The sequence below is a fragment of the Mastigoproctus giganteus genome, chromosome 1, assembly GCF_048544385.1.
Source record: "Mastigoproctus giganteus isolate SK-2022 chromosome 1, ASM4854438v1, whole genome shotgun sequence".
NCBI classification, from domain to species: domain Eukaryota; kingdom Metazoa; phylum Arthropoda; class Arachnida; order Uropygi; family Thelyphonidae; genus Mastigoproctus; species Mastigoproctus giganteus.
In genome coordinates this window covers 204,605,981-204,633,859 of record NC_143575.1, presented here as the reverse complement: position 1 = coordinate 204,633,859, position 27,879 = coordinate 204,605,981, and the positions used below count along the sequence as shown (strand labels likewise).

Here is a 27,879-nt window from a genome sequence, read left to right as displayed (position 1 = left end):
TGATTTCTATTGTAGTGAAGCCCTTATAATCTAATGGTAATTTATAACAAGTGCATGTATGGTAGTTTCAATTATCACAATTACTAGCCTGTGACCTATAATTTTTTCCTTCTGCTGTCTAAAAGCTGTTGTGATATGTTTGTTTGTGTGATATTTCTTATGAGGTAACAAGATTTTTTAGAATTAATGTTATTCTTCACCTTTATTTCTAGTCATGTTATTGATTTTGGATGTGATTTTTTTTTCCCTTCAACATAATGAAGCATAAAAAATTCTTTAGTGTGAAATTTATATTCTAGTCTTTCTAACTGTATCAAGCAGATTGTTTTCTTCCATATGTTAAAATATGCTAAATATTTTTTTAATAGGAAATTTATCATTGCATTTGACTTCTTTAAGAAATCAAATTGTCCAAACTGTGTATTATTGGTTTTCATATACTAGAATCATGTAAGATTTAATGAATTTCTAATAAAATTTCTTACAAAACTAATTGCAGATCCATTACATTAGATATTAATGTATGTGTATAGTCAATTTGATAAATAAATGCTTTGTTTCTTAACCTGTAGTCTTCAAGCATTTCACAAGTGATCTGTGCATTGATCAAAGATCAGCAAACTGGTTCTATTTTTTTTTATAAGAAATATTTCTTTGGATAATATCTGCTTGAATCCATGCCAATAAAGCTTTCATAACAGTAAATAAATTTTATCATTTTAATATAATTCAAAAAGTGTAAAGGACATTTGCTGGTCCACATAAAATTTGTTATATGGACCAAAGATTAAAAATTGTACATGTTGTTCTAGCCCATTCTCCTTAATCTGTAAAGTATAGAAATAGTATAGAAAAGAATGATAAAAATCACTTTTTACATCATTTTTTGGTTTTACACCAGTATCCTTCCTCTATTTTTCCCCCAGTCTTAACTTGAAGGAACCTACTGATAAAATGAAACACATTTTCATATACAGTACTTCTCTTCCAAATGTAAACAAGGAATTATAGGTCTAACTTTTAAAATTTTGAGGCTTGGAAAAGCTGAATTTAACTTCTCCCTAATGAAGTTTTCAGAAAGAATATGCAGTAATATCAAAGGAAAAAAAATTGGTCAACTACTGAGCGCCAGGCACTCAGGATGAAGGGTCCGTGTCTGTAGTCATAAATAGTTGTTAGTGTAGTATCTCAAATAGAGAGCTTTATGGTAACTGAAAAAAGTTTCTAGTACCCCCCCCCCCCCCGGTTTGGACTAAAACTGAGGAACTAACGAAAACGTCTATTTCAGTCTTTCCAGTTGTTAATGACAAGGGTGGGAGAAGCGACTCCGACTTCTTCCTGGAGAAGCGATTAGTCTTGGGGGAGAAGCAACTGGCAGGTGAGGGCTGTGCAAGACCCAACGCAGCCTCCCCAACACCAGCTCTCTGAGTACCTCCAGCTTTGAAAATTGTTAAAAAATACTTCTCATCACAAAATTTATGACCTTTATAGTAACTAACTATTTAGTACCCTTTTTGTCATCAAAAGGAGAGTTACTTAGTACAAAGAAGTGCAACAAAAAATAGTTTTGTTTATTTAACACAAAAAGTAAATGATAGATTTCAATCAGAATAGTTTTCCCTTGATAAGCATCGAATAACACATAGCTAATCTGATTTTTAAATTTTTAGCTCCATTAGCGACGGAAGTAGGGGGGGCACAAATTATTTTCCTGTCTGGCGCTGCCATTTAAAAATATTTTTAAATTATATTTTAAACCTAAGCTTTGAGCTCTTTCCAATAGTGCATAATAAGCTATAGGTTGTTGACATTTTTGTCAACAAAGATCAATATGGCATTATGTTGGCCCACATGATGTACAAATCCATGCAAAATTTCAAGTCAATAGGTTGAGTGGTTCCAGAGATACAATGCTGTGACAGACGAACAGACAGACAGACAGACACAACTGAGTAACATACGGGTCCTTCATTAGACTACGGACCCTAAAAAGTGACTAACAGCACAGAATGCTGCATTTTTTCCCCCTGTTGATATATCATGATGCAATATGACCTGCTAAGAATGTTTTAAATTGAAATCTTATAACATAGTCCTTGAATGTAAGAAATTCCAAATGGGAAATGACACTATATCAATAACATAGACAAAAGAATGTAATGCTTAACTCTAATAAATTTCATTTATTTTTTCCTTATTTAAAACGAATATGTACATTACTTCTCAGCAAAAATTTACATTTATACAAAATGGTACAACCTTAAGTTCATAGTATATCACTACACTGTAGCATATAGTATAAAACCTTAACAAGAAATTACATTAAATTTATAATGAATATTGTAGTTGCTATACTCAATTCATTACTTTACTACAAAATAGAACATACACATTTATTCTTTATTTCAGAGTTAATGAATCAATAACTGGCTCATAAGCCAGTTGTATATTGTATACTGAAATGCATATAGTATTTTTAAATATGGATAAATGTCTTATCTTTCAAGTAGAAAATTGTATCAAAATATTGTCTGAACACTAGATATTTGTCTTATAGTCTTCAATATAAAAGCATTGTAATGAAAACGTATTTACAAAATCTCTTAAATCACACTGCACTTCTCAGCTTTCAGTAAAGTTAGAGGGGGGAAAAAATTGCCACTACTTTTATAAGACTAATTTTTGGAAATTTTTTTATACATGATTGCAGTTCTGATGATATATGAAGTAGGAAAGTTTGAAATATATACAGAGAAAGTTAATGCTTTGTTACCATTTGAGAATTTTTCTTAATTTTATTATTGCTTTAAATTCTTCCTTCCCTACCTCCCACTACAGGAGAAATAAACTGCACTCTGTAAAACTAAGTTCAACGTAGCAGTTTCAATAATACAGTCTCAAATAAATTTAGATTAAAATCTATTGTCACTCACGTGAAATAGATACGATTACTCACTAATATGCAACTATAATAAAGAAAATATTCAACTTTTTTTTTCCCCCCCTTTCTTTTTTTAACAGTATTAGTGCACAGGTATTAAGTACACGTGAATACCTCATAGCAATACTACCCCTATGAAGGGATGTGATACCTATTTACATTAACTGTATAATTTATTCAGTTGCCCTATAATATTAGTTTCAATTTTATTAACTGGAATTACATTAAAATTTTGTTTTAAATAGTATAAGTAAAAATATCAACATAATATTCAGAAACAGTGTTTCATTAAATAAAAATTATTAGCAGCACTTTTGAGTTTTTGAAAGCTTTTGACATATGTATTACCTTTCATGCTCCCACTATATGAATACATCATAATAGTGACAAATTACTTATAACAAATGGTATCTACTGTGTTGTAATATCGTCATAAGTGATACTTTCAGAAGCAGCAGTATCTGAACTAAAAAGGTTTACAGTAACCATTCAGAATAAGACCAATCATAATTCAAACTTCACAAATAATTATATGATCTCTTTCATAATTTTTTTTTTTCCCTGCAAACATAACTAATTTTAAATTATAAAATGAATAGTAAATTAAGCTTGTATGGAAACTGGCTATCAGTAAATAAAAATATCAACAACAAGCTTCTATGAGTAGGAGAACAGAATCTTCATATTAAGCACAGAGATAATGAATTCAGTACTCTTTTTCTGAGAGATTTATTTGCAGTAAAATGTTTTAGTCCCAGTATTTAATAACTCCATCCCATCCAGCAGAGGCTACTTTTGAAGTCTCATGAGGATGCCATAACACTGCAGCACACACATTATCATGTGCTTTAAATTTGCTATACAGTTTTGTAGTTTTCCAGTCCCAAATATGTACTTTGCCATCTGCATCTCCAGATATGAGATAGCTAAAAGAAAGAAAATACAAAGCACTATATCAATACAGTTATCAAGAAATAATGTCATCTAGTTTGTTGTAGTTATATATCTATCTGTGAAGAAAACTTACCATACAATTGCAATTAAGCCAGAAGCTTTCTACATTATAGCAGTTCAGAAAAATGTTGTTCTATTAATAAGTAACTGATATAATCTGCAAGCTCATTCTCAGGTGGTGTGAAATAATAAAGTGAAAATATTCAGAGTTGAAATTTCTGATATATTTTCTAGTTTTTCTATTCACATTCATAAAAATAATATTTTTATAGCTAAAAAAAAGTAAGAGAAGCTTGAATATTAAAAAACTGTGAATGGTATTTTAAATCAAACATAGGCAAAATCTTTAGACTATTATACATCAGGTTGCAATCAAAGAAAAGGCTTCAGCAGTTGCCACACAAATCCAAATGTGAATTTCATTGGTCTTGTATGGCAACTACTGATGTTGGTTAAATATTCATTACAAAATTAATAATAAATATGGACTACATGCATACCTCATATCAGGAGAAAAATCCAATGTACAAGCATATCCTGCTACCTATTGAGGAGAAAAAAAACAGAATTGAGGAAACCTTTCAAATTGGCATAAAAAATTTTTTTTTCCCAATTATATTATTTAAAGTAATATATATTGTATAGGCAGTGAAAGTAAGAGGAGGGGATTAGTTACACCAGAACTTTGACATTTTGGAGAGCCAAAAATTTCCTGAGATTAGAACTTTAAGAAACGTTGGATATATTATGCTCAAAAATTGAGTATGTCAGACTTTGATATAAGAATGTAAAATTATATAGCCTTAGGGTGAAATGAATTAGCTGCAAGGGTAGCCATATATCCTGAGAAAATAAGCTAAGCTAGTTTTGGAATATTATGACAATCTCAGGAATTAGCTTAGCTTATTTTCTCAAGACTTACCATCTGACCATGTAGTTACTTCATTGTGGTACCAGAAAAATTAAAAATACATGGATAGAACTAACAGAACTTAAGCTGCAAATTCCTTGAGAAAAAAGTGCATTCTTTCCTCATTCTTCATAATGCAAACTAAAAACATATAAGAATACAAAAAGAACCAAGAGTCCTAACACGGGATTTTTGAATGTGTTGTCAGTTGATTCCGTTATAGTTCCTACAATGCATGTGAAAATTATGGAAGTTTAATATTATTCAACTGCCATATTTATGAAAAACTGGATGGCAGCTTAACATTCAATTATGAATGTTGATGAAACCATCTGATAGCCAGAGTTTCATATGTAAGTAACCTATACTCAGAATTAAGTTTTATCAGAATCTTGGCTGCCTACTTGAAGGATTATAGGAAAAATAATGTGTATGCTGGCTGGCTGAGTTCAGTGTCAGAATAACTTGTATGAAAACTGATTTTTGGCAATAGTAAGCTCTGGTATTTTATATTTTGGTAGATCCATATTTTACAGCAGTATAAAGGGCATTACAGGTTTGCTGATTTTGAATTAGATAAACTACATTATTGTTATCTTGAATTCCGTATTCAAGGGTGTCTTTATAATCGTTAAAATATGCAGTGAATGTACCATACAAGAAAAAAATTAGGATGATAGTACTAGAAAACATGCTTTAAAGTTGAAGGGCTAATTGACTGATATAGGAGAATCACTATAATAGTGTGTGCAGTGGCGGATTCAGGGTAGGGGCACATGTCCCTCCTGCCATTTTTTTGGAAAATATACACACTCATTTAAATTCCCTTTAGCTACAAAAAAAAAAAAAAAAAAAAAAAATTTTCACTGTTAACATAGGATTTTATCAATTTTTGCATTGTCTCTCAGCTATTTTCAACTGACTACAGTTGTCAACACTATACTAATGTGATTGCCATTCTAGTGCAGAAAATGGTGCCCCTCCTGTCATTTTTTTCTGGATCCATCAACTGATTTCATGTGATGGGATGCTTCAGTGCAGGTGTTTTTTTTTTTTTTTTTTACCTATTTTTTACTGATATTATATTTGAATAAGTTGTAAAAGATATTTCCTCTTGGGAAGTACAATAGTTAAGCACTGTAGCTCATTCTGGAGTAATTTTCTCTGAAACGCTATTGTATTGTAAACCTGAGTATAAGTATAGATTTATTAATACTGTATAGATTGTAAGAATAAAAATGTAAAAACTTTTCTGTGTGTTTTGCCTATAAATATGGGTTGCAACAGATATTTCCTCTTTGAAAATACACTAATTAAATACTGTAGTTCATTCTGGAAGTCATTTTCTCTGAAATGGTATTTTAATGCATTATAAATCTAATTATAGTTGAAGTTCTTTATAGCAACCCTTCTTTTGTTCCAACACATTATAACAACCACATGGTAGGCTGATTTCCCATTAAACCTAATGCTATTTTACATTTGTTATAACAATCTTGAAAGACCAACAAATTCTGTATAACAACCCAAAACTTTCTACCACTATCTTGTTTTTTACTTTTATTATTACAATATTCACATTTCAGAATGAAAGAATGTTAATTTATTGAAAGCTAACAATGAGCTTGCAGGCTGACTGAAAAATTACTTGTTGGTGCAAACAAAATTAATTTCAATTAGAAGTTCATTTCATTATACATAATGTATAGACTATGTTTATTGATATGGCTCCTTTGAAGCAGGTAGCTTTGTCTATCACAGATAAAATGTAAGATTTTACAAGTTGTAGATAATGGTATGCATGACCAACATTACTGCTAAACAGTTTGGCATTACTAAGAGTACACTGTTCACCATTCTGAAAGATAAAAAAAAAAAAAAAAAAGACAAAGTTTAAAGAAATCTGTTGCACCAGGTAAGATGATGATGTATGCAAAAAACATGTCGGTAGAATTAAATCTTTCAAAAACTAAGGCTGAATCACTTGCATATCAGATAAATATTGCAGATTGTCTTTTGATCGATGATTCCAGAAATTTAAGACTTATCATGGGCTGTCTTTCAAAAAAGTCAGGCAAAAGTGCCTCAAATCAACAGTGAAGCTAAAAAAGGAATGCAAGGAGAATCATATATATTTTTTTTTTTTTTTTGTTGGCATACAACCAGACATTTTAAGTTTATACAGTGTGAAATGCTTACATTTGAAGGTGATAAGTGTAGTGGTCGTTTGAGGTGTAGAAGTGTAATTTGTTGACGTAAGCATTTTGCACTGTATAAACTTAAAATGTCTGGTTGTATAACCAGACATTTTAAGTTTATACATAATACTTAAAATATCTGGTTATATAACCAGACATTTTAAGTTTATACAGTGCAAAATGCTTACGTTTGAAGGTGAGAAGTGTAGTGGTGGAAAAAAGGCAAAATAATGGATTGCCATTCTCCTAGTGGCTAACATATCTGCCACAGAGAAGCTTTCTCTCTTTTAATCATTAGTAAAGCCTGATGCTTTAAAGGTTTGAAGGGCACTGGTGAATATGTATCGAGCAAACCAAAAGGACTGGATGACATCAAAAATCTAAGAATGGATTAAAGACTTAGCTCACAAGATGAGGGGAAAGGAGAATAGAAAAATTTTTGTTTGTAGATAATGCACCCCTCATTGCCAAGTGAATGGCCTACTTGCAATCACTGCTGAGTACCTGCCACCAAATATGACATCAGTTCTTCAACCACTTGACAAGGTGTAATCCAGTGCGTTAAGAAAAACTATCAAAGAATTCTATTAAACAAAATTGTGCTGTCTCAGAAACAATACACAATGTGAGACTGATATGCTGCAGCCAATGGAATTTTGTTTCAGCATGGGATGAGGATGATGAAAAAGTGATTGCACTGCTTCAAACATACTGGATCTGTTACCTTGAATGATGCAACAAATAAAGCTATGCATACTTCTTCCTCTGTTATCCTCAAAGAACAGTTCAGTAATAGTAAAGAAATTGAGGATATCTGTTATCACCTAAACTTGGAAGGAAATATGTTTTGAAAACTCTGCCAAGGTGGATGCAGGCATTGCATGCTGCAAGATATACAGGAATGAAGAGGAACTAAATACTATGGTTGAGCAAACAGTTTCATTGAACACTCATCAAAGATTAGAACTTGTACATTTTTTCAAGTACAGCCTAACTGCAAGAGGGAATTAATGCTATCATGTTCTTTCATAATTCTCTTCTAAAACATTCTACTACTGAACCAGCACCCCTTTTGAGAGATTATTTTAAAGTCTGAAATCAGTTCCCCAATCTATGTTAGGACTTAATATATATGCACAGGGGTCTGGCCCAAAATCCTGACAGCATCTACTATATTGTAAAAATATATTAATATATTTATTAGTTTTTTAGTAAGTAAAAATTTACCATATTAGATTAATTTTGTATACAAAAAATATAAAAAATTAAAATTTTAACGACAAATACCTCTTTCAATTTGAAGATCATGTTTTTTGTTATAGAAACAAACAGTTTTAAAATACGATCGGCAAATAAAAAGAGCTTAATTAATTTTACTTTATTATACTGCATTTAACTGGTAATTTTTCAAGGTGAATTTTGGTATTTGTATAGGACATTGGAGCAATAATTATAGGTATAGCATGGAAATGCTAAGATAAAAAACTTAAAATAAGAATGCTTTCGGAATATGAAAATTTAGAGTAATGTATTTTAAGGCAGCTGCATAAAATTTTTCATAAATATCATTAGCATAACTAAAACTAATTATACAGGTATTTGTTATTAGCTGTACTTTCACAAATTTCTTTGACAAGTACATTAGGCATGACCATGGGTGCCGGCAGGATATTTTGAAAGGAATAACAGGAAAAAATATCCCATTTTCTTCTTATTATTATATTAACATTCATTTTGCATTAGCAGTGAACCCAAAGAATATTGTGGGGAAGGGGGTGGGGAATGTACATGGTTAGCCATTAACTAGGATTTGAAGGAAATTAAAAACACTGTTATAACACGTGATAGAAGTTTTATACGACGTGGTAGAAGTGAACCACATCAATTTACGCTTAATACTTCGGCGATGTTTTGAGACTCAACTAAACACTGCCATCAGACCTATGGGGGAAGTTAAAACATGAAAGTTGTTGTTATTTGGTTTTTAGGAGCATTAGCAACTAAGGCCATATTGCTCCGGGGATATGCGGTGGTCATTCCCTGACCTTTCCGTATTTGGTGGTCACGGGCTCGAACCCTGGTCTAATCAAGAAACGTGTGCTATGCACTGCTGCTCCTGCCCACCTGGCTATGGAGGTGCCAAAACATGAAAGAAATCAAATTAGAAATTGTAGGGTTACAATACAATTGCATTATGAAGTTACATTAATGAATTTTAATACAATATTGGCATTAAGTTAAGAAAATTACTTCAAATTAAATTCTTTACAAAATTACAAAGAGTATTTTAAGAGAAATTGTCCACAAGGAATATTGAGATCTGAATTTAAATTTGGAAAGCACAAAGACCACCTGGTGTTATAGACAGGAGGTGCAGAGAGAGAGAGAGAGAGAGAGAGAGAACACTAGAAGTAGACTGCTAGACTCAGATAGTTGAACTGGTGGGATGCAACAGAGGGTGTGATTAATCAGAATTAAGAATTATGGCCTACCTTTAATAGGGTGGACTTCAACCAAAGGGTAAAGGGATTTGCTACATGAAAAGAGCTTCAGGCTAAGATGGATGATATCCACTTGATAAATAGCTTGGGGACAAAGGAAAATGTTTTGGAGTGAAGATTGTGGAGGTGAAGCCTAATAATTAGGGTACAAACCAAATTCTATGAAAATAAGGAATCAAGGATGTATTTATATGGATTACAGAGAAACATTTGAACTCAGACACACTTCAAAAATAACCAAGGAATTAAGACAAATCAGATAGGCAGGTTATTGATCAGAAGACTGTAGCTGTATCTTCACCTTTTCCATTATTACTTTTTGGAACATGTAGCATCACAGGTTGAAATAGGCTCCTTTCAACCTCACCAGTTCAGCTATCCCAGTCTATCATCATCTTCAAGTGTTCTCTCTCTCTCTCTCTCTCTCTCTCCAGAATTCAAGTAAGTCTTTCCACAATCTTACTTATTTGATAATCTTTCTTTAAATTTTACTTCCATATTTCACCCCTTTCATAGTTAACTTACCATAATTTTCTGTTTTCTGTGCATCTCCTTTCTATAACACCAAGTGCTTTCCAAATTTAATTCAAAGCTTCTCAATATTCCTTGTGGACAATTTCTCATAAAACATTCTTTGTAATTTTGTAAAGAATTTAATTTAAAGTAATTAATCTTAACTTAATGCCAATATTATATTATCTCATAAAACATTCTTTGTAATTTTGTAAAGAATTTAATTTAAAGTAATTAATCTTAACTTAATGCCAATATTATATTAAAATACATTAATGTAACTTAATAATACAATCCTGTTGTAACCTTACAATTGCTAATGTGATTTCTTTCTTGATTTCTATTTTGAATTGGATGTTTTAACTTCCCCTATAGGCCTGATGATGGGGTTTAGTTGAGCTTCAAAATGCCACCAGAATATTGAGTGTAAATTGATGCAATTCACTTCAATAAACATTTAAAACTCTATCACATGGCATACCAGTGTTTTTAATTTCCTTTAAACCAAAGAATATTAAAAGTGTATAAAAATATAATGCTGCTCTTCCAATAATTATTACAATCTAATGTAAAAGTGAAGGATATCTGTATATGTTAACTAATTTAGATGAAAAAATTAATTTTGATGTTAGCAATTATAATTTGATAAAGAAAACTGATGGAAATGTATGCTTTTATATATTTATTACCATTGTTACTTTGTCTGTAACAAATGCATATTGTATATCCATATTATTACAGACAACACTTACACTGATCACAAATCTTTAAAAAAATAAATGAGTAATTATAAAATAGCTCCATAGATTTCAAAAAATATTATTCAAAAATATTTGTTTCAGAAAGAATAATTATATTTAAATAAAAAAGAAATAACAAGAAAACTAGGCACTTTTAAGAATTCATAAATAATGAAATGCATATTTTGCAAATACAAGTTCTACAAATAAATGATTTTTTGTGCCATATAAGGTAGTGCAGATAATTACATATTTAAATTCTCAGAATAATGACCTTGATACATAGAGCTAATAAAATAATATTTTTACCACTGGTTATATATATTATTCTTTTATTTTATTTTTTTTAATAGTTGTTGCGCATCGGCTTCTGTGGCCATATTGCACCTCCCAAGGTTTTTGCATTTTCTACTCTGATCCAAGTCCAAGGCGGGATTCGAACCTGCGACCTTTGGGTTGCCAGGCAGGCACTTTACCCACCCGGCTATATATTAATTACAAAAAGTACTTTCCCCCCCTTTTAGTGGGCATAGGAAGTATTATCATGCTTCCTTCTGCACATTTCAAGTCTGTTCTCTCTAATTGCATCTCATGAGTGCTTAATTACTTCTCTTAGTACATAATCTTATTAGTATGACCATCTAATATAAATTCATAATGAATTATGAGGTAATAGTCAGAAAATTTCATAACTCTACCTTCAGATTTGTAAATCTGATTTTTCCCTTGCTGGAAGACTTCCATTTAGAGGAGTAATGAGTCTGAAAGTTGTAAAGATAACACCATATGTCACCTCCCACCACTATTATTTTTGATATTCTGGATTATAATCACAAATTTCAACCAGTTGTTTTGAAAGTCTAATTCTTGTTCCTATCTGATTTGCTGTTAAACTTAAGAAAAAAAAAAAGTTGCATAATCTTTCCATGTTTAAAATATCTTAGATATGATGGCTTGACCTTAAAATTTCCAATTTTAGAGGATGTAACTTAAATACTTATTTGACAGTCCACCCAATAATGCTTTAATGCACAAGATCTTGCATATCTCAATGATATCATGCCCACCTTTGAAGCACTTGTAGCATTCAAACTTCTTACCTCTTTGATAAAGCTTTTTCACAATGTGCTTCAACAATCACTACTAGTCACTCTGACCAATTTCTTCAAAAAAGCAAAATTTTATATCTTTGTTCAAAAAGTAAAATTCTAATTTTTCTTCATTCAGAAGTGTATATGTAAATTTGTTTTTTGTTGTGTGGGCTCTGAGCTCTGAGTTTTTTGGTCATTTTAAATATGTTGTACTTAATGTGTCTATTAACATGTTATCTTGATATCTTCCAATACTTGCTGTCATCTCTTATTTGTACTTTTAACTAATAGTAGAACACAATTTTGATAGACAGCAACATAAAAATAGCCTTCAAGGAAGAGTTCACACTTGTTGGCTTTTTTTGTCCAATTTGAGTTTAAAATATGCCAAAATTCTTTGGAATTCAGATCTAGAGCTGAAGAAACTGAACACAGTGATAAATAAACAGATAGAAGATATTACTGTACCACAAAAAAATAATAATAATAAATAATAAAATGACTATGAAACAAATTTTTAATGATTTTTAATTTTTTTTTTTTAAATTCTGATTTATTTTTTGGCAATAATTTCACCTCAATGTTGGGCATTCAAATCAAAATAAGAAAAAATTAATATTTAGGAGCATTTATGTAGAAAGTTTTTATTCTTACAATGTTTTAAAATTTCAGAAACAAATTTACTCAACAGAGCTGTCCGGTAGTGGAAAACTTACCACCGTGAGCATGCAAGCACTTGGAAAGAGTTAATGCTCTTTCCAAACTAAAAAATTTACTCTTTGCAAAGAGTAAATTTCAAACTAATTATAATAAATAATTATAAAATTGTCAAACTAATTATAATACATATAATGACACCATCTCATACCTTATGTCTGACTTTTAATTCATTAAACATGATATTTATATTCACATCTATAAAAATTTCATATCAGAACCTTGTTGACATACCAACATATATAGCAGGGGTGGCCAAAAAGTCGATTGCAGCTTTAATTTCGGTCAATCACAACGAATTTTAAATTTATATAAAAAATAAATAAAATCTAAATGTTATTGTTGCATAATACAAATATTATTATTACAAATCTGTTGAATCATGTGAAAATTTAAGCAATTACGTTGTGGAGAGGATAGTGTATGTGTCGAACTCTTATTTAGCTAACTTAATATTAATAACTGGACAGTACTTATACATTAATTTAATACCCTTTGATTTAAAATGAATGCTAGGAAAAAAAGTAAAACGTATCATTTTCATCAAGAGTGGGAACTAGAATACCTTTTTATAATGATAAAAGAAAAATGTTGTTTGATTTGCAACGCTTTCGTGACTATACCCAAAAAAGGAAATTTAGAAAGGCACTTCAATGCACTCCATGGTAAATACCAATCGGATGTTCGGCCTAATAGTGACCTTAGAAAAAATAAATTAAAAGAACTTAAATTCAGATTCGCGCAACAAAATTTATTCATGACAACTAACTTACAATCCAAAGCAAAAACTGTAGCATCATTTAAAGTGTAGTGTCATGCTTGAAAAAAAAAATGCAAACCATTTTCTGATGGTCAAAGACACATTTTTAGATTCATCAAAGATGCATTTTTAGAAATAACGGATTCTCTTTTTGAAAATTTTAAGAACAAAAATGAAATTAAAAGTGCTCTTCAAGATCTGCAATTATCTCAAAATACTGCAATGCAACGTAAAAATGTGAGTGAACAAATGCGTGCTTGTTGCTAATTGTGTGTCCTTTTCTTTACAAGTGGATGAATCTACGGGCATCAGTGATACAGCTCAATTGCTCGTTTTTATTCATATGGTTTTCGATGATTCTACCACTAGAGAACAACTGCTAGGTATGGTTTCATTAAAAGAAAGAACTACAAGCCTTGATATTTTTAACGCATTCAAAAATTTTATTTAAAAAAAAAAAAAACAACACTATTTAAGCTCGTATCAATAACAATAGATTGAGCCAAAGCAATGATGCGGCATCTTAATGATTCATCGCATTGTGCCAAAAGGATGATGAATTCCCTGATTTTTTGAGTTACCACTGTATCATCCATCAAGAAGTGTTAGCCAGCAAAAGATTGAATACTAAAAGTGTTATGGACATAGCTTTCAAAATCGTGAATTCCATCAGAGGACAATCTCTTCAAAGGAGACTTTTCAAAATGCAACTCGATGAAAATGAACCAGATCTGATTTTACACACAGATGTGAAGTGGCTGAGTCAGAGTAAGTTTCTACAGAGATTTCGAAATTTGCTGAATGAAACAAAAAAAAATGTTGATCAAAGGGGAGATGATTATCAGCAGCTACACGATACAGAGTGGTTGTGTGATCTGGCTATTTTGGCAGGTTTTACCAGTAAATTAAGTGATCTGAATTTGGAATTATGAGAAGAAAATAAAAATGTGGGTGACATGATTAGTGTATTTCTGCATATACGTAAATATCAATTTTTAGCAATGGCTAAGGATCTCAAAGAAAAAAAAAATTGATCATTTTGCAAATGTGCAAGATCATTTGCAAAAATATCCTGTTTTTGAATTTAATAGTGAGAAATATGTTACTGAAATTGAGAAAGTTGTGGATGATTTTGAAACCAGATTCAGTGATTTTAAAATAGTTGAAGACATTGTTCAATATATTTCTTATCCATTTAATGTTGACTTAGATACGAAACAAATTGCAGAAAAAATCTAAGCTTTTTCACATGGAGAAAATATTACTTGAAAAAATGAAATGATTACATTGAGAAACGATATCTTCCTAAAAGCCAGATCATCTGAAAAAGACTTTTGATGATACATTTGCCGAGAAAAGTACTCAGATGTCAAAAATGCAGTGAACTTTTAAATTCCTGTTTTGTTTCCACCTATCTATGTGAATCGGCCTTTTCGTATTTGAAACAAACAAAGACGAAGAATTGCTCTACTCTTACGGACTTGCATACAGAAGATTCTTTACAGTTGGCCTTATCACAGTATATCCCCGATTTTGAAAGCTTGGCAGATGACATGAAGACACAAACTTCGCATAAATTAAAATTTTAAATATGTATGAATTTAAAATAAGAATTCTGAATTGTATTTAATTTTAAAATTTATAAACAGCATTTTTCAATATATGTTGATTAACTTTTTTAACAATGTGCAATGAACTTCTTGAGATGGTAGTTCGTGGCACATTTTGAAGAAAAAAAGTAGATCGTATCACAAATTAAGTTGGCCACCCCTGATATATAGGAACATGACCTTGAAGTCTGAGGACCACCTGAAAATCTAATTTAATATTAGATATACATATTTCAATAAAAACTACATTTTATACAGGGTGTCTCAAAAATATTGGTACAAACGTTTAGGGGAGGTAAGTAACATCTAAAGGAATGTGAATCGCATAGGAACCCATAACCAGAAACATCACGGGAAAGTAGTAGCAGAGGCACAAGAAGCAGAAATGACACAATACAGTAATTAGTGGCAAACATTTATTTGACATAAAAAATATTACCAATGGAGTACGAGATGGATGCATTTCATGATGTTACAACAGATGCTTGAAGGTTCCACCATGAGACGCGATGCATGCATGACACCGACGCAGAATGGATTGGCGGACATGGCTGAACACACCTGGAGTTTCTTTGACACACAGTAGCAGCAGCGCTGACGAGTCTCGCCACAAGATCCATTTCCGTCTCCACAAGCGATTCATACATGATAGATTTGAGGTCCCCCACAGAAAGAAATCAAGGCTCGATAAATCAGGTAAGCGTGGGGGCCAGGCAACGGGTCCACCACGGTCAATCCATTGACGCCCAAAACACCTGTTCAAATGGTCATGAACACACCTTCCATAATGGGTAGGCACCCCATCATGTTGAAACTAAATGTTGCATCTCACATTTGCTGGAACATCGTCAAGTAACCCTGGTAGAACTTGTTCAAGAAAGATCCGATATTTAGCGGAGTTCATGCTGGATGGTAACAGGTATGGGCTGACTAAGCAGTCACCGACCATACCTGGCCACACATTGCGAAGCGATGTTGTGCTGCATGGGGGTGCACACCGTGTGGGTTGTTGTGAGCCCACACATGAGCATTGTGCTGATTGAATAAGCCTTCCCGAGTGAAATAAGCCTCATCCATGACCAAAATATAGGCTGGAAAATTCAATCTTGAACACTTTCTTGGAGAAACCACTGCACAAGATGATCTTGGGGGAGCAGTAACTGAACCCTTTGGAGATGAAAGGGGTGTAAGGAATCGTCGTGCCAGACAAGCTGTACACTGCAACGAGACACTCCTAAGGCAGAGGCAACGGCACGTGTGCTGGTAGTAGGATGGATTATTCTGGACGGCAATCAACACACTTTCTTCCATGGCGGGAGTTCGCGTCGAACATGGTTTGCCTGCACTACTCCTGTTACCTCTAAATGACCCATAATCGCACAAATTTTGATGCACACGTGCAAACAAATGGTGGTCCGGTACATCTGGGTCTGTCTGGGAAGCGTTCTCCATAAATTTGTTGAGCGGCTCGTCCATTGCCCTCTGCTAATCCATACACTAGGTGCATGTCTGCCAGCTCACAGTTCGTACATCGATGCATGCTCTTCGTGCGGAAACTACTGCTTGAATGAATAAACCAGAAATTTTCCCTCTCGCAAACTGATGAACAGTGCCGTGTACCGACTTACGGTGATGTTTCCAGTTATGGGTTCCTATGCGATTCACATTCCTTTAGATGTTACCTACCTCCCCTAAACATTTGTACCAATATTTTTGAGACACCCTGTATATATGTATTTAATCTATTATGAAAAATTGGGATAAATGTAAAAGTTGTACAGTACAGTGCCATACTCTAGAAATAAACATATAATTAGCAATAATATAATATAAATATAGAATAAATACAATAATAATTATGTAGCTAATTATTGATATACAGATACTTTAAAAAAAGATCCATTCAATGTATCCATATTATATGTTTACTTCTAGGGTATGGCAATGTAGACCAACACAGGCTATCTTAGTCTTTATAGGTTCTTTTGACCTTATGGCCGGCTGAAATTTTTTATGCCTATGTTTTAATACACTTTGAATACCTATATAATACCTATTATACTCTTACTATAGTAATTATATATATACATATAAATAACATTACCATGTGTCCTGTAAATGTCTTCTTTCTGTTTAATTTAAACCTATTCAGTGCTGAGAAGACCATAATTTTATTATCCATTGACTGACATGCTAGCCATTTCCCTGTTAAGTAAAAACATGAAAATGAAAGTACCTAGTTTACAGTTTAGATAAAGTGTGTGTGTGTAAGCAGGTCTAAATTATAAACTACCTATGTGCCAATCATACAAGGTTATCTGACAAATAAAATCAATAATGGTGTATACCAGAGTAAAATGTTTCTAGATAAATGTTTCAGAAAGTAACAAAGTTATTTTCTGAATATCAATGTTCATTTATTAAGTTTTCATTTGTTGAAGAACAGAAAAACATACAATCCTGCTGCAGAAACTTTACAAAAACTGAAAATATTTTCCTAAGTGTTAATCTTACCTGTCATTTTGATTAGATGATGCTCATTCCTGGGTATTTATAGTGATAATAAAGCTTCAAATAAATTTAGGGTACCATGCTTTTTAGACACCCTAAATCAAAATAGACTACTTCACTTACATATAACTGAATGTGAATTTTAAATACTAACCAAACGTCCAGGATGATAGGATAGGACAGGATTGGAATGGAATGCGAAGCACTACAGATTCAAAGTATTCACCAAGTTCATAATTATACTGGTATACATTATTTTGGCTCACTGAAAACCAAGCCATTATGACTGTTGCTATAATGCACCTTGATAAACCTTAAGGATGTTACTTGCTATTAGTAAAAAATGTATTTAGATTTACTATTGTAATCTACTACTAATAAATGATATGTTCCAAAAGTTCCTAGCTTATACAGAATTTACTATTTACTAATATTTTTTTATCCTACAACTACCCTTTTCCCATTTCAGTGTATGTCATCCAAGAAAGAATAAGGATGTCATTATCATTTAGTTTACTCACTATATTATAGCCCTATACACTTCAATCAAGTCTCCTTGCAGATGCCTAGTCCTTGAATATATAGAAATAGAGGAATTTACCTCAATGCTTTTTTGTAGAACGCTTCACTACAACACCCTCCTAAATTCAATCAGATGTAAAATTATTTCTCAATGGCTTCCTTCCCTCACATACATACGAATGGTCCGACGTATCAACGATCAATAGTCAAGATCTCCCAATCCGACCACCAACACATCATACCACCACCACATAACCCTGAGTGTCAGAAGATATCTTGTCTAATAATAAAATCATTAAAATGATCGCATCATATAAAAGTTAAAATCTTTAAATTAGCTAAAATAATTCAACCGAATTTTGAATAACTTCTCTTCCTAAAGCTGACCAGGGCTTTTCGACGGTCTGTTTTGGTCACAGGATAGCAGTAACATAGTGGTAATTTCTTAAACCCTTCAAGATTATTTAATATCCTGGCACATGTGCACAAACGACCACGAATCTGATTATGAGAAATGGGCGATGTACATTAATGGAATTCTTATGTAATTTGATTTCCAGTGTTTCCGCGATTAATAATTTAGTGTAATTCCTCTGTATACTAAATATTTTTGACTTATCAAATAAAAAGGTGCGATTCTCATTGTCACTGCCTGGAACGTTAATTCCAATGCACCTGCTCTAGCCGCATGCACTGAAGCTAAATGTTGTCTCATTCTCGTATTAATCATACATCTTGTCGACCCTTGTTACGATGAATCACATTCCTTACATGAAATGTTGTATACCGTGTTGTTAATTTGCGCCGAAAATGACGAAAGTATTGTTCGATTGTTTAGTTCAGTCTATAGTTTATGAGTGGTTCTAGACACAATTTTAAATTCCGTATCCCGAAAAGTCTGTTAAGTTGTTTGTGCCAATGCTCGATGTACAGAACAGAAATAAAGTATTTCTTGGGATTATTGCTATGAACTAAAGTTTTTATTTGCAACTTATTTTAGCTTGTATTTTAATCTGGTCAATAATAGAAGAGAACAGACTATTTGAAAATCTATCAGTTAGTGTTTGAATTTCATTGGTTAACAATGTTTCCAATGTTGAATATTTATATGCGTTCAGAAATTGGTTAAACATAATAGATCATTTGTAAGCAAACGGATGATAGCTGTCATAATGAAGGAACATGCCCATTTTTGTCAGTTTCTGATAAATATTAAACTGAATACTGTTGATATGGCGGGTGAGTGTAAAATTCAAGAAATTTAACGATTTTGTTTCAGAGTTTTTTGTTTCAAGTGTGAAACTCAGTGTCGGTGGATGTTATTGAATGAATGGAAGATATCCTGAATAGTATTCATTAGTGATACATAGAACAGTGTCCAAGTATCTCCCATAATACTTCATGTGGATATTGCGCGATCTTCGATTTAGGCAAGTATTAGAACATGGATTTTTCAGGTTTGAAGAGTATCACAGATGAAGGTAAGTAAATTAAGTTGGGCAAGAATAGTTTTTGTGATTGTATTTGCCTATTTTTGCTCTTTTGAGAGTGATTTTGTCCAGCGCGATCGCTACAGCTTCAGCGGTAGCGAGCCCACTGGCATAGCCACTGATTTGAATACGTCTCAAAAGTCGAGAAATTTGAATATATTATACTTGAAACGGCTCGTGATGAGGTTATTTTGTATGGAAAATATAATACTCCTGACAGAATTAACTTATACTTAGCTTATAAAATAGTTTTCTTTGTCTACAGGCGTTTCCCGCCAAAACCTGAAAATCGCGATTTCTGATTTCTAGTGGGCCTACACTGGAAATAAGTACCCCAAACCACTACTTAAAACGTCAGAAAATTGCTAAAAGTGAATTTAATGCAGAAATTATGGCTGAAAAATCAAATAATGACAAAATTCTGGACAATGACCTAAAAGACTCCTCTGAAAATGAAGCTAGAGTGCCCAGGGAGAAAGTCCCTGTTAATGAGGAAAATGGTAACGAACTGGATAGCTGGCCTCCTGGCCCCCTCAGTATTAAGAAGGGCAGGAAAGGAAAAAATCAAGAAACTATAGAAATTCCAGAGATGCAACAAAAGACAGAAGAACTAAAACTAGACTACCTAACAAATTTGACTGACCCTATCAAACAGGCAAAGGAAACCAGAGTGTATCTAGAAGAATATATGCACAAGCAAACCAACAGGATTACTTCTGCAATTAGGCTGCAGATAGTGAACTGTTGGTCACTGCTTGAGCAGCGCCTGATTGAATTAAACACAGAGAACCAAGTGTTAAAATCAAAATTAGAGGTTACAACTGAGGAGAAGAAAAACTATAAAACAATGAACACACCAACCTATGCCCAATGTGCAAAGGCTAATAGCAAACAGGACATAACTAAAGCAAAACAAATAGCTACTAAGCAACCTAATATAAACAAGGAAAGCAACATTGTTATTCTGAAAGCAAAAAGTGACTCTACCCATAAAACCAGTGAGGCAGTTAAGGACACAGTGGTAACAAAGCTGAGGCCTCATCTGAGAGAAATAAAGATAAACAACATGCGGAAAATCAGGAATAATGGAGTCCTGATCGAGGTAGCAAGCAAAGAGGATCTAAGAAAAATAGAAAACCATCCTGAAATTGAAAAACTGGGCTTGCTCCCTGAAAAACCAAAAGGGAAAAACCCTAATATTATAATCTTTGATGTACCTGTGTCAGTAATAGAAAAAGAATTCATGATGGATATCTACTTCAAAAACTTTAACAATGAAATGACAATAGATGAATTTGCTGCTGAATTCCTGCTGAAAAGTGCAACAAAAAACAAAAGGAATGGACAACTCAACATAATTGCAGAAATTACACCAAAAATTTGGAAGGTATTGCAGGGACAACAGAGAATCTATGCTGGCTGGACCAGTCATAGATTTAGAGAACATTTCCCTATCCAAAGTTGCTTTAACTGCCATAAATATGGTCACATTGCCAGAGACTGCACTCAGAAAGAACCTGTCTGTGGTCACTGTGCAGTCACTGGCAACGATTACAAAAATTGCAAAAATAAGTCTCAGCAGCCAAAATGTGCTACCTGCAAGGCAGCACGGCTGACTGACTATACACATAGTATCAGGGATGATAAATGCCCCAGTTATAAAAAAATGGCAAAACTTATACAATCTAGGACCAACTATAGGCCAGATTGAAAACATAAATGTGACTAGGGCTCTAAATCTTGTCCAATTGAATGCTCAAAGAGCAAGAGCCGTTGTAGATCAGATCAAACTCAAATTGGAAGAAAATAATATAGATATCTTGGTATTCCAGGAGCCCTACGCACATATGGGTAGAGTTCAGGGATACCCAAGAGACTATAAAATAATAGAATACACCTCAGGTGTCCCTTCCACAGCAATAGTAGTTAAAAATACTGACCTTACAGTCACAAAGGTGGGTCACCTCTGCTCCCCAGTGGGAGTGTGTGTGCCCATATTACCAGTGCTGTAGGACAGTTTTACATTATTTCACTATATTCCAGACCAGGTGAAGATATAAATCCAACTATTGAATACCTACAAGTAGTCACAAACTTGCTACCTACTGCAAATATCATAGTGTGTGCTGATGTCAACTGCCAGTCAGCCTTATGGTATAGCCGTACAGAAGACAGAGCAGGCACACACAACGGCCAGATACTTTCAGACTATATAGCCACCTCACCCTTTCAAGTGCTAAACCAACCAAATAACCTCCCAACTTTTAGCAGTACCATGTGGGAGAGCGACATTGATATCACTCTTGCCACCAATTCAATAGCTTATAAAATCACAGACTGGTGTGTCCAGCCAGCCTGGACCACATCAGATCACAGAGCCATTTCCTTCAAACTAAACAGGCAATTACAAACAACCCAACACTCTCTGTTGGATATCAAAAGGTATAACCTTAAAAAGGCAAACTGGCAGATTTTTGCAGAACATACAGCAGCTGAGCTGCAAAAACAGGAAAATGAGTGGTCTAGATCAGGCAACTGTAGCCCGGACGAGCAAGCACTGACTATGACAAACATTTTAACAAAAACAGCAACCCTGTCTATCCCACGGAAAAAACCGAGGAAGCAGACAGTTCCCTGGTGGTGCCCCGAACTGACTATACTCAGAAGTAGGGTACACCAGGCATGGAGACATTTTCAAAGAGCCAGAACATCTTGGTCACAAAATGAGGTGGATGCACTGAGAGATTCTTATAAAACTCACAGGAATCAGTATACAGCCCTCATAAGAGATAAGAAAAAGGAATGCTGGAAGCACTTGGTGGGAACTACTGGAAACAATAACCCTTGGGGAGTTGTCTACAGAATAGTGACCAACAAGCTGCCAAGAGGAGATGTCTTAGAAACTACTGTCAAACCAGATGGAACCCCAACCCTGTGTTGGGTGGATTCTGTAAATAACATCCTAGACAGTATCATTCAGACTGAAACTGGAAATCATTCCCCCACCCAGCTCAACATTATAAAAGAAAACACTGAATATGACAATGCCAATATTGAACCTCTGTTCACTATACAAGACAGAAATAGCACTATCTAAAACCAAAAACAATAAATATCCAGGTTTTGACCTCTTAGAGGTTGAGATTATCAAAAAATTAGCAGAAATAGCACCAGATAAATTAATAGCACTATATAATAACTGTATGACAGAAGGTATATTCCCAAAAATATGGAAACAAGCTGTGTTAAGGTTAATCCTGAAAAACCCTGAAAAACTCCCTACTGATCCCAAATCATATAGACCAATAGCCCTACTCCCTGTACTAGGGAAAATATACGAAAGATTAATATACAGCAGATTAGCTCAATATTACACAGAAGCAGGCTTGCATTCCAACAATCAGTATGGTTTTAAGCAGGGCAATTCTACGGAGGATGCCATGCACCACCTACTGACAACAGTTAAAAACACAGAGGAGAAATATATGCTGGCAATCTCCATTGACTTTGCTGGGGCATTTGACTCACTGTGGTGGCCTAGTGTCCTTAGGAGACTTCACCAGGCAAATGCCCCACAAAACCTCTATAAGGTAATAAACAGCTACCTTACAGACAGAAGTGTCTCAGTACGCACAAGGTTCCAGGAATTGACACGCCCTGTGAATAAAGGCTGCCCGCAGGGATCAATCCTTGGCCCTTTCTTTTGGAACATTGTTCTGGATGAATTTCTGGCCTTGGATCTGGGCCCCGTGGAAAGCCTGGCCTTTGCAGATGACATGATTTTCCTTGTAAAAGGCAACTCATGAGTGGTTGTAGAGCAAAGATCAAATGCCGCTCTCTTGCAGCTGCAGGAGTGGGCACAAATGCACATGCTCAAAATATCGCCTGAAAAAACCAAACAAATACTTCTAAAAGGTAATTTGGACATGAGAAGACGTCCACAAATCAAAATTAACACAATCACTATAAAAATGGTAACAGAACTAAAATATCTTGGAGTGGTCTTTGATTCAAAATTAACTTTTTACCCCCATTTGATCTACTTGGCGAAGAAAGTGCGAAATTATGCAGGTATGATTGCCAGGACCAGTCGAGCAGACTGGGGACTCAAAAGAAAGACCTTGGCAATCATATACTGTGCAATGTTCCTGCCTGTTATCACCTATGGAGCCGGTGCGTGGTTCATCCGCTCGGCCATAGTAAGAAATAGGAATAAATTAGAATCGATACAAAGGACAATACTACTCACTATTACCAGAGCATGTCGCACAGTAAGCACACCTGCACTACAGTTGCTGGCCGGAACTCTCCCACTTTACCTGGAAGTAGCCAAAAGAGGCTTATATTATAGATTTAAAAAGGGCATACCCACAGAATTTCTGGGGATAGCCCTTGATACAACCAATACCTTCAATGATGAAAGAAAAAGAATAGCCACAAAGCTCCACGAGCTATGGCAAACAAAGTGGGAGCAGGAAACCAGAGGTCTGGTCACCAAATGGTTTCTGCCACTGGTGTCAATGGTTAGCCCAAAGCCACCTAAGTGGTATGCCCCTGGACTTTTTACAACATTTATATTGACAGGGCACGGCTCCCTAAAGGCGAAACTAACCTCCTTAGGCCTGACCGATGACCCAAACTGCACCTGTGGCGAAAGTGAAGACTGGGCACACATTCTCTATGAATGTATAATATATGACATCCCCAGAACAGAGCTAATAGCACAGATTGGTCCCCTTCCCAGGGGAGAAGAACATCTCTTCATCATAGAAGAGCAAAATTATAAAGCTTTTACATCTTTCACACAGAAAGTTTTCGAAATGCGCAGAGCAATTTCAGCCCCCCAGCAATTAAACAATAATCAATAGTAAAATTGCCCAAGTTTCCCACCACGCCCAGATGATGACTTAAAAACTGTTAGGATAGCAGTATTCTGCACCCTGACAGAAACCTGACATAACAAAACTCCCCATGACTACCATGCCATGTGTAGGAACCTGGGGCCCCAAACCAATGTAGGGGAGGGGGATGGGAATGCATGCAGAGAAAGTGAATGGGAGTGAGCAGAAGAGCAAATGTAATTGGCCGAAAGAATACAAAGTTAAAAATAACTTACATTACTTTATATATACTGTACCAACAAACATTTACAAACCACATAAACACTATCACTGCATTCTCCCCTGGCCTGCAAAAAAAAAAAAAAAAAAACCTTGCAGCTAGGCCTGCACCACAACTGAAGAATAACAGTAAGTTGCGGTGCCCAGAGAGTGCAGTGCAGAAAGAAAGAGTCGAATAAATGAGATGAGAACTAGAAGAATGAATAAAAGTGCAAGCGTGCGAGAAAAGAACACAAATGCTAAGTTAAGTACACACTAACCCTGGTTTTAATTAGTATTTAAATTTACGCTACCCATCATTGCATCCCCTCCTGGTGTGTGAGAAAAAGATGAATGAGTTGAGTGAAAAAAAAAAAAAAAAAAAGTATAAAAAAAAAATAAATAAATAAAAAAATAAATAAAAAAAAAAATTATAAAATAAGAAAAAAGTATAAAAAAAAAAAAAAAAGAATGCAAGTAGAGTGAGAATGCACATTCCGAATGAAGTAAATGTGTGCGTCTCCCCCCCTTCACCTGGTAGGTTCCCCACTGCCAGCTAACATATCCCACCCCCAGAGCGGGATGGGCAGCTGGACCTTCATACCGGATTCGACACTCCTTGGACAAGACACCGACGAAGACATTCTGCGGCTTTGCTGCCAACACGCCATTGGCGATCCGAACTGGGTACTCTAACCTGGTTCCCTTTAAAACCCCATCCCCAGGCAGGGAATGGAGGAGACGGATCTCTGTCTCCTCTCCTCTCCTCCCTGCCTACCCCCCATATTTCGCCTGGTGGGGCTCGTCTCCACCGGGCGAAATATGCCGCCAAATTATAACCAACGTCTAAATTCTACCGGTTTTGTGCAAATCTCTAAGATATCTAACACTATCAGCTTTTATCTAGCGTTACATGTCTAAATTTAATAACATCAAAATTTTGCCCGACCTATTTGGCCTTTAACACATCTCTTTAGTGTTCAACCCTAACCAGCGATTTCCTAACAGCAATCCCATTAAGCATTAATGTCAAATGCATAAACTTTTATTTTATTTTATTTTATTTTATTTATTTATTTTTTTTTAAATAAGCCCTAGCCACTGAAATCCCAGGAAACTAGGTGGCAGGACCTGCCAGAGCAAATTGTTGTGATACTGGATACACCCGGCTAGCCTCCAAGTGGCAGGGTATGGGCAACGTCGGGCCCCACTAGGGGCCTGGCGGCCAATAAGCCAGATAAACAATGGGCACAACATATCACACTGCACAGACACGACCCACACACTTTCAAGTCTCTGGCTTGACAGTGTACTGTCCTCGATACAGCGAAACACACGCGGAGATGGGAGAAATCCCAGGTGCCGTCTGACACGAACATACCTTAATACTTCATGTGGTAAAAAAAGGGTTAAAATATACACGTTCAATCATGAAAAGGTAAATTTCCAATAAGAGACTGCTAAGGTTCAGGCTCATTGATAACCCAAAGGTTTGTTTATAAACTTTATTGCGAAACATTATAAAATTAGCTTCAATCAGGAGTTTAATCAACTGAAAAATTTAATAGATTGTCTAAAGTGTTTGATGATATTGTATACGTGGGTAGCTAGATATGCGAATGCAAAATTCCTGTAAGAGACGATTGAGCGAATGGGAAATCCTGTTTTGTGAAGTTTTGCACAACCGAAAAGAGTGGAGATGTTAAAAGCTTTCGGTTCTTTTAATTAGGCCATAGTAGTAATGAAATCGTTCCTATGATACATAGTTAATGTATTATTGTACTGATTGACCAGTTTGGTAAACAAAGTAAAGTTAACCTCCTAATACATAGATGTGTCTGCTACGATTGAACTTAGCTTGCTAATGTAATCTAATTTATTAAATATTAAATAATCTTGAAGGGTTTAAGAAATTCCCATTATGTTAATGTTACTTCTATCCTGTGATCAAGACAGACTGTCGAAAAGCCTCTGTCAGCTTTCGCAAGAAAAGTTATTCAAAATTGGGTGGAATTATTTTAGCTAATTTAAATATTTTAACTTTTATACGTAGCAATCATTTTAATGATGTTATTATTAGACAAGGTATCTTCTGACTCTTGGAGTTATGTGGTGGTGGTTTTATGCGTTGGTGGTTGGGTTGGGAGACTACCAATTGCAGATACATCGTACCATTCATATGTCTGTGAGGGAAGAAAGCCATTAAGAAATAATTTTACATCCGATTGAATTTAGGAAGGTGTTCTAGTGAAGCATTCTACAAAAAAACATTGAGGTAAATTTCTCTTTATTTCTATATATTAATATAAATGTAGAACTCAAGCCTTTCTTGGTAACAGTACCATTTTGTGATCCTGGCTAATCTTGTTACTCTTCTCTATGCCCATTCATGCATATCCACATTCTGCCTAAAATGAAGCTTCCAATCTGTATGAAGTACTCAAGATGCAGCCTCACAATTGCTTTATACAATGGAATAATGACCCCCTTGTCCCTACTGCCAAAGTTCCTCTACATCATTGACAGAACCCCATGAGCTATACTAGTAGCCTGTCTGCACTGCTCAAAAAACTGTGCCAGATTGTACAATATCACTCCCAGGTCCTGTTCATTCTCCATTTGAGTGGTGCCACCCAATTGGTATGTTATTCCAGGATTACTGCTACCCAAATGCAGTACCTTGCATTAATCAATGTTGAACCTCAACTGCTATTTTTCAGTAAGTCCCTCTTATTTTTTCCAGGTTTTGTTAGAGTAAAATAACCTGATTACTGTCATTAGCTACCCTGGAAACCTTTGCCTCATCAAAAAAAACTTAGACATTAAACTTGACATGATTTCATCAATATCATTAATAAATATTAAAAACAGTAATTAACATTAGTCCATGAAGAGCAGTGGTCATTAATGACCACTCTGTCTTCTGCCACTCTACCATCCCATTATCCATAGTAGTAACTCTCCCCTAGTGCCACACCTGCTTTAATTTGTTCAGCAACTGTTCATGTGGAACAGTATCAAATGCTTTACTGAAATCTAAGTATATGTTGTCATAATTATTTTTACATTCACTTCTTTTGTGAATACTTCATAGTAGCTAATGAGATTGGTCAGACAAGATATTAAGTACTGATGAATAGTTAAGGCTGATCAATTTTAGCCAATCAAATAAAATGCTAGACATGGGTCCACAGTACTAGTCAAATACATATACAGCTGTAACCACATGAGAAATAGTTTGTCAACTTGATACTTTTAGTTTTTGTGATGGTGAAACTGTAAGATAACAAGTAAATGGTCAACTTAGTTTATTTTTTTTTTT

At 34.4% G+C, this 27,879-nt stretch overlaps 1 protein-coding gene across 1 annotated transcript in view; it reads right to left on the bottom strand.

Moving 5' to 3' along the window:
- Positions 1 to 3,533: 3,533 nt before the first annotated feature.
- The window catches only part of LOC150091459 (pre-mRNA-processing factor 17), a 176,578-nt gene continuing 152,232 nt past the window's right edge, over positions 3,534 to 27,879 (bottom strand). Inside the window, exons 11-13 of the mRNA XM_090368490.1 lie at positions 17,040 to 17,140; positions 4,396 to 4,439; positions 3,534 to 3,867 (exon numbers count right to left, since the gene is read on the bottom strand). Coding sequence (XP_090224616.1) covers positions 3,690 to 3,867; positions 4,396 to 4,439; positions 17,040 to 17,140 — 323 coding nt within the window. The 3' untranslated portion in view covers positions 3,534 to 3,689. The remainder of the gene's footprint in view (positions 3,868 to 4,395; positions 4,440 to 17,039; positions 17,141 to 27,879) is intronic.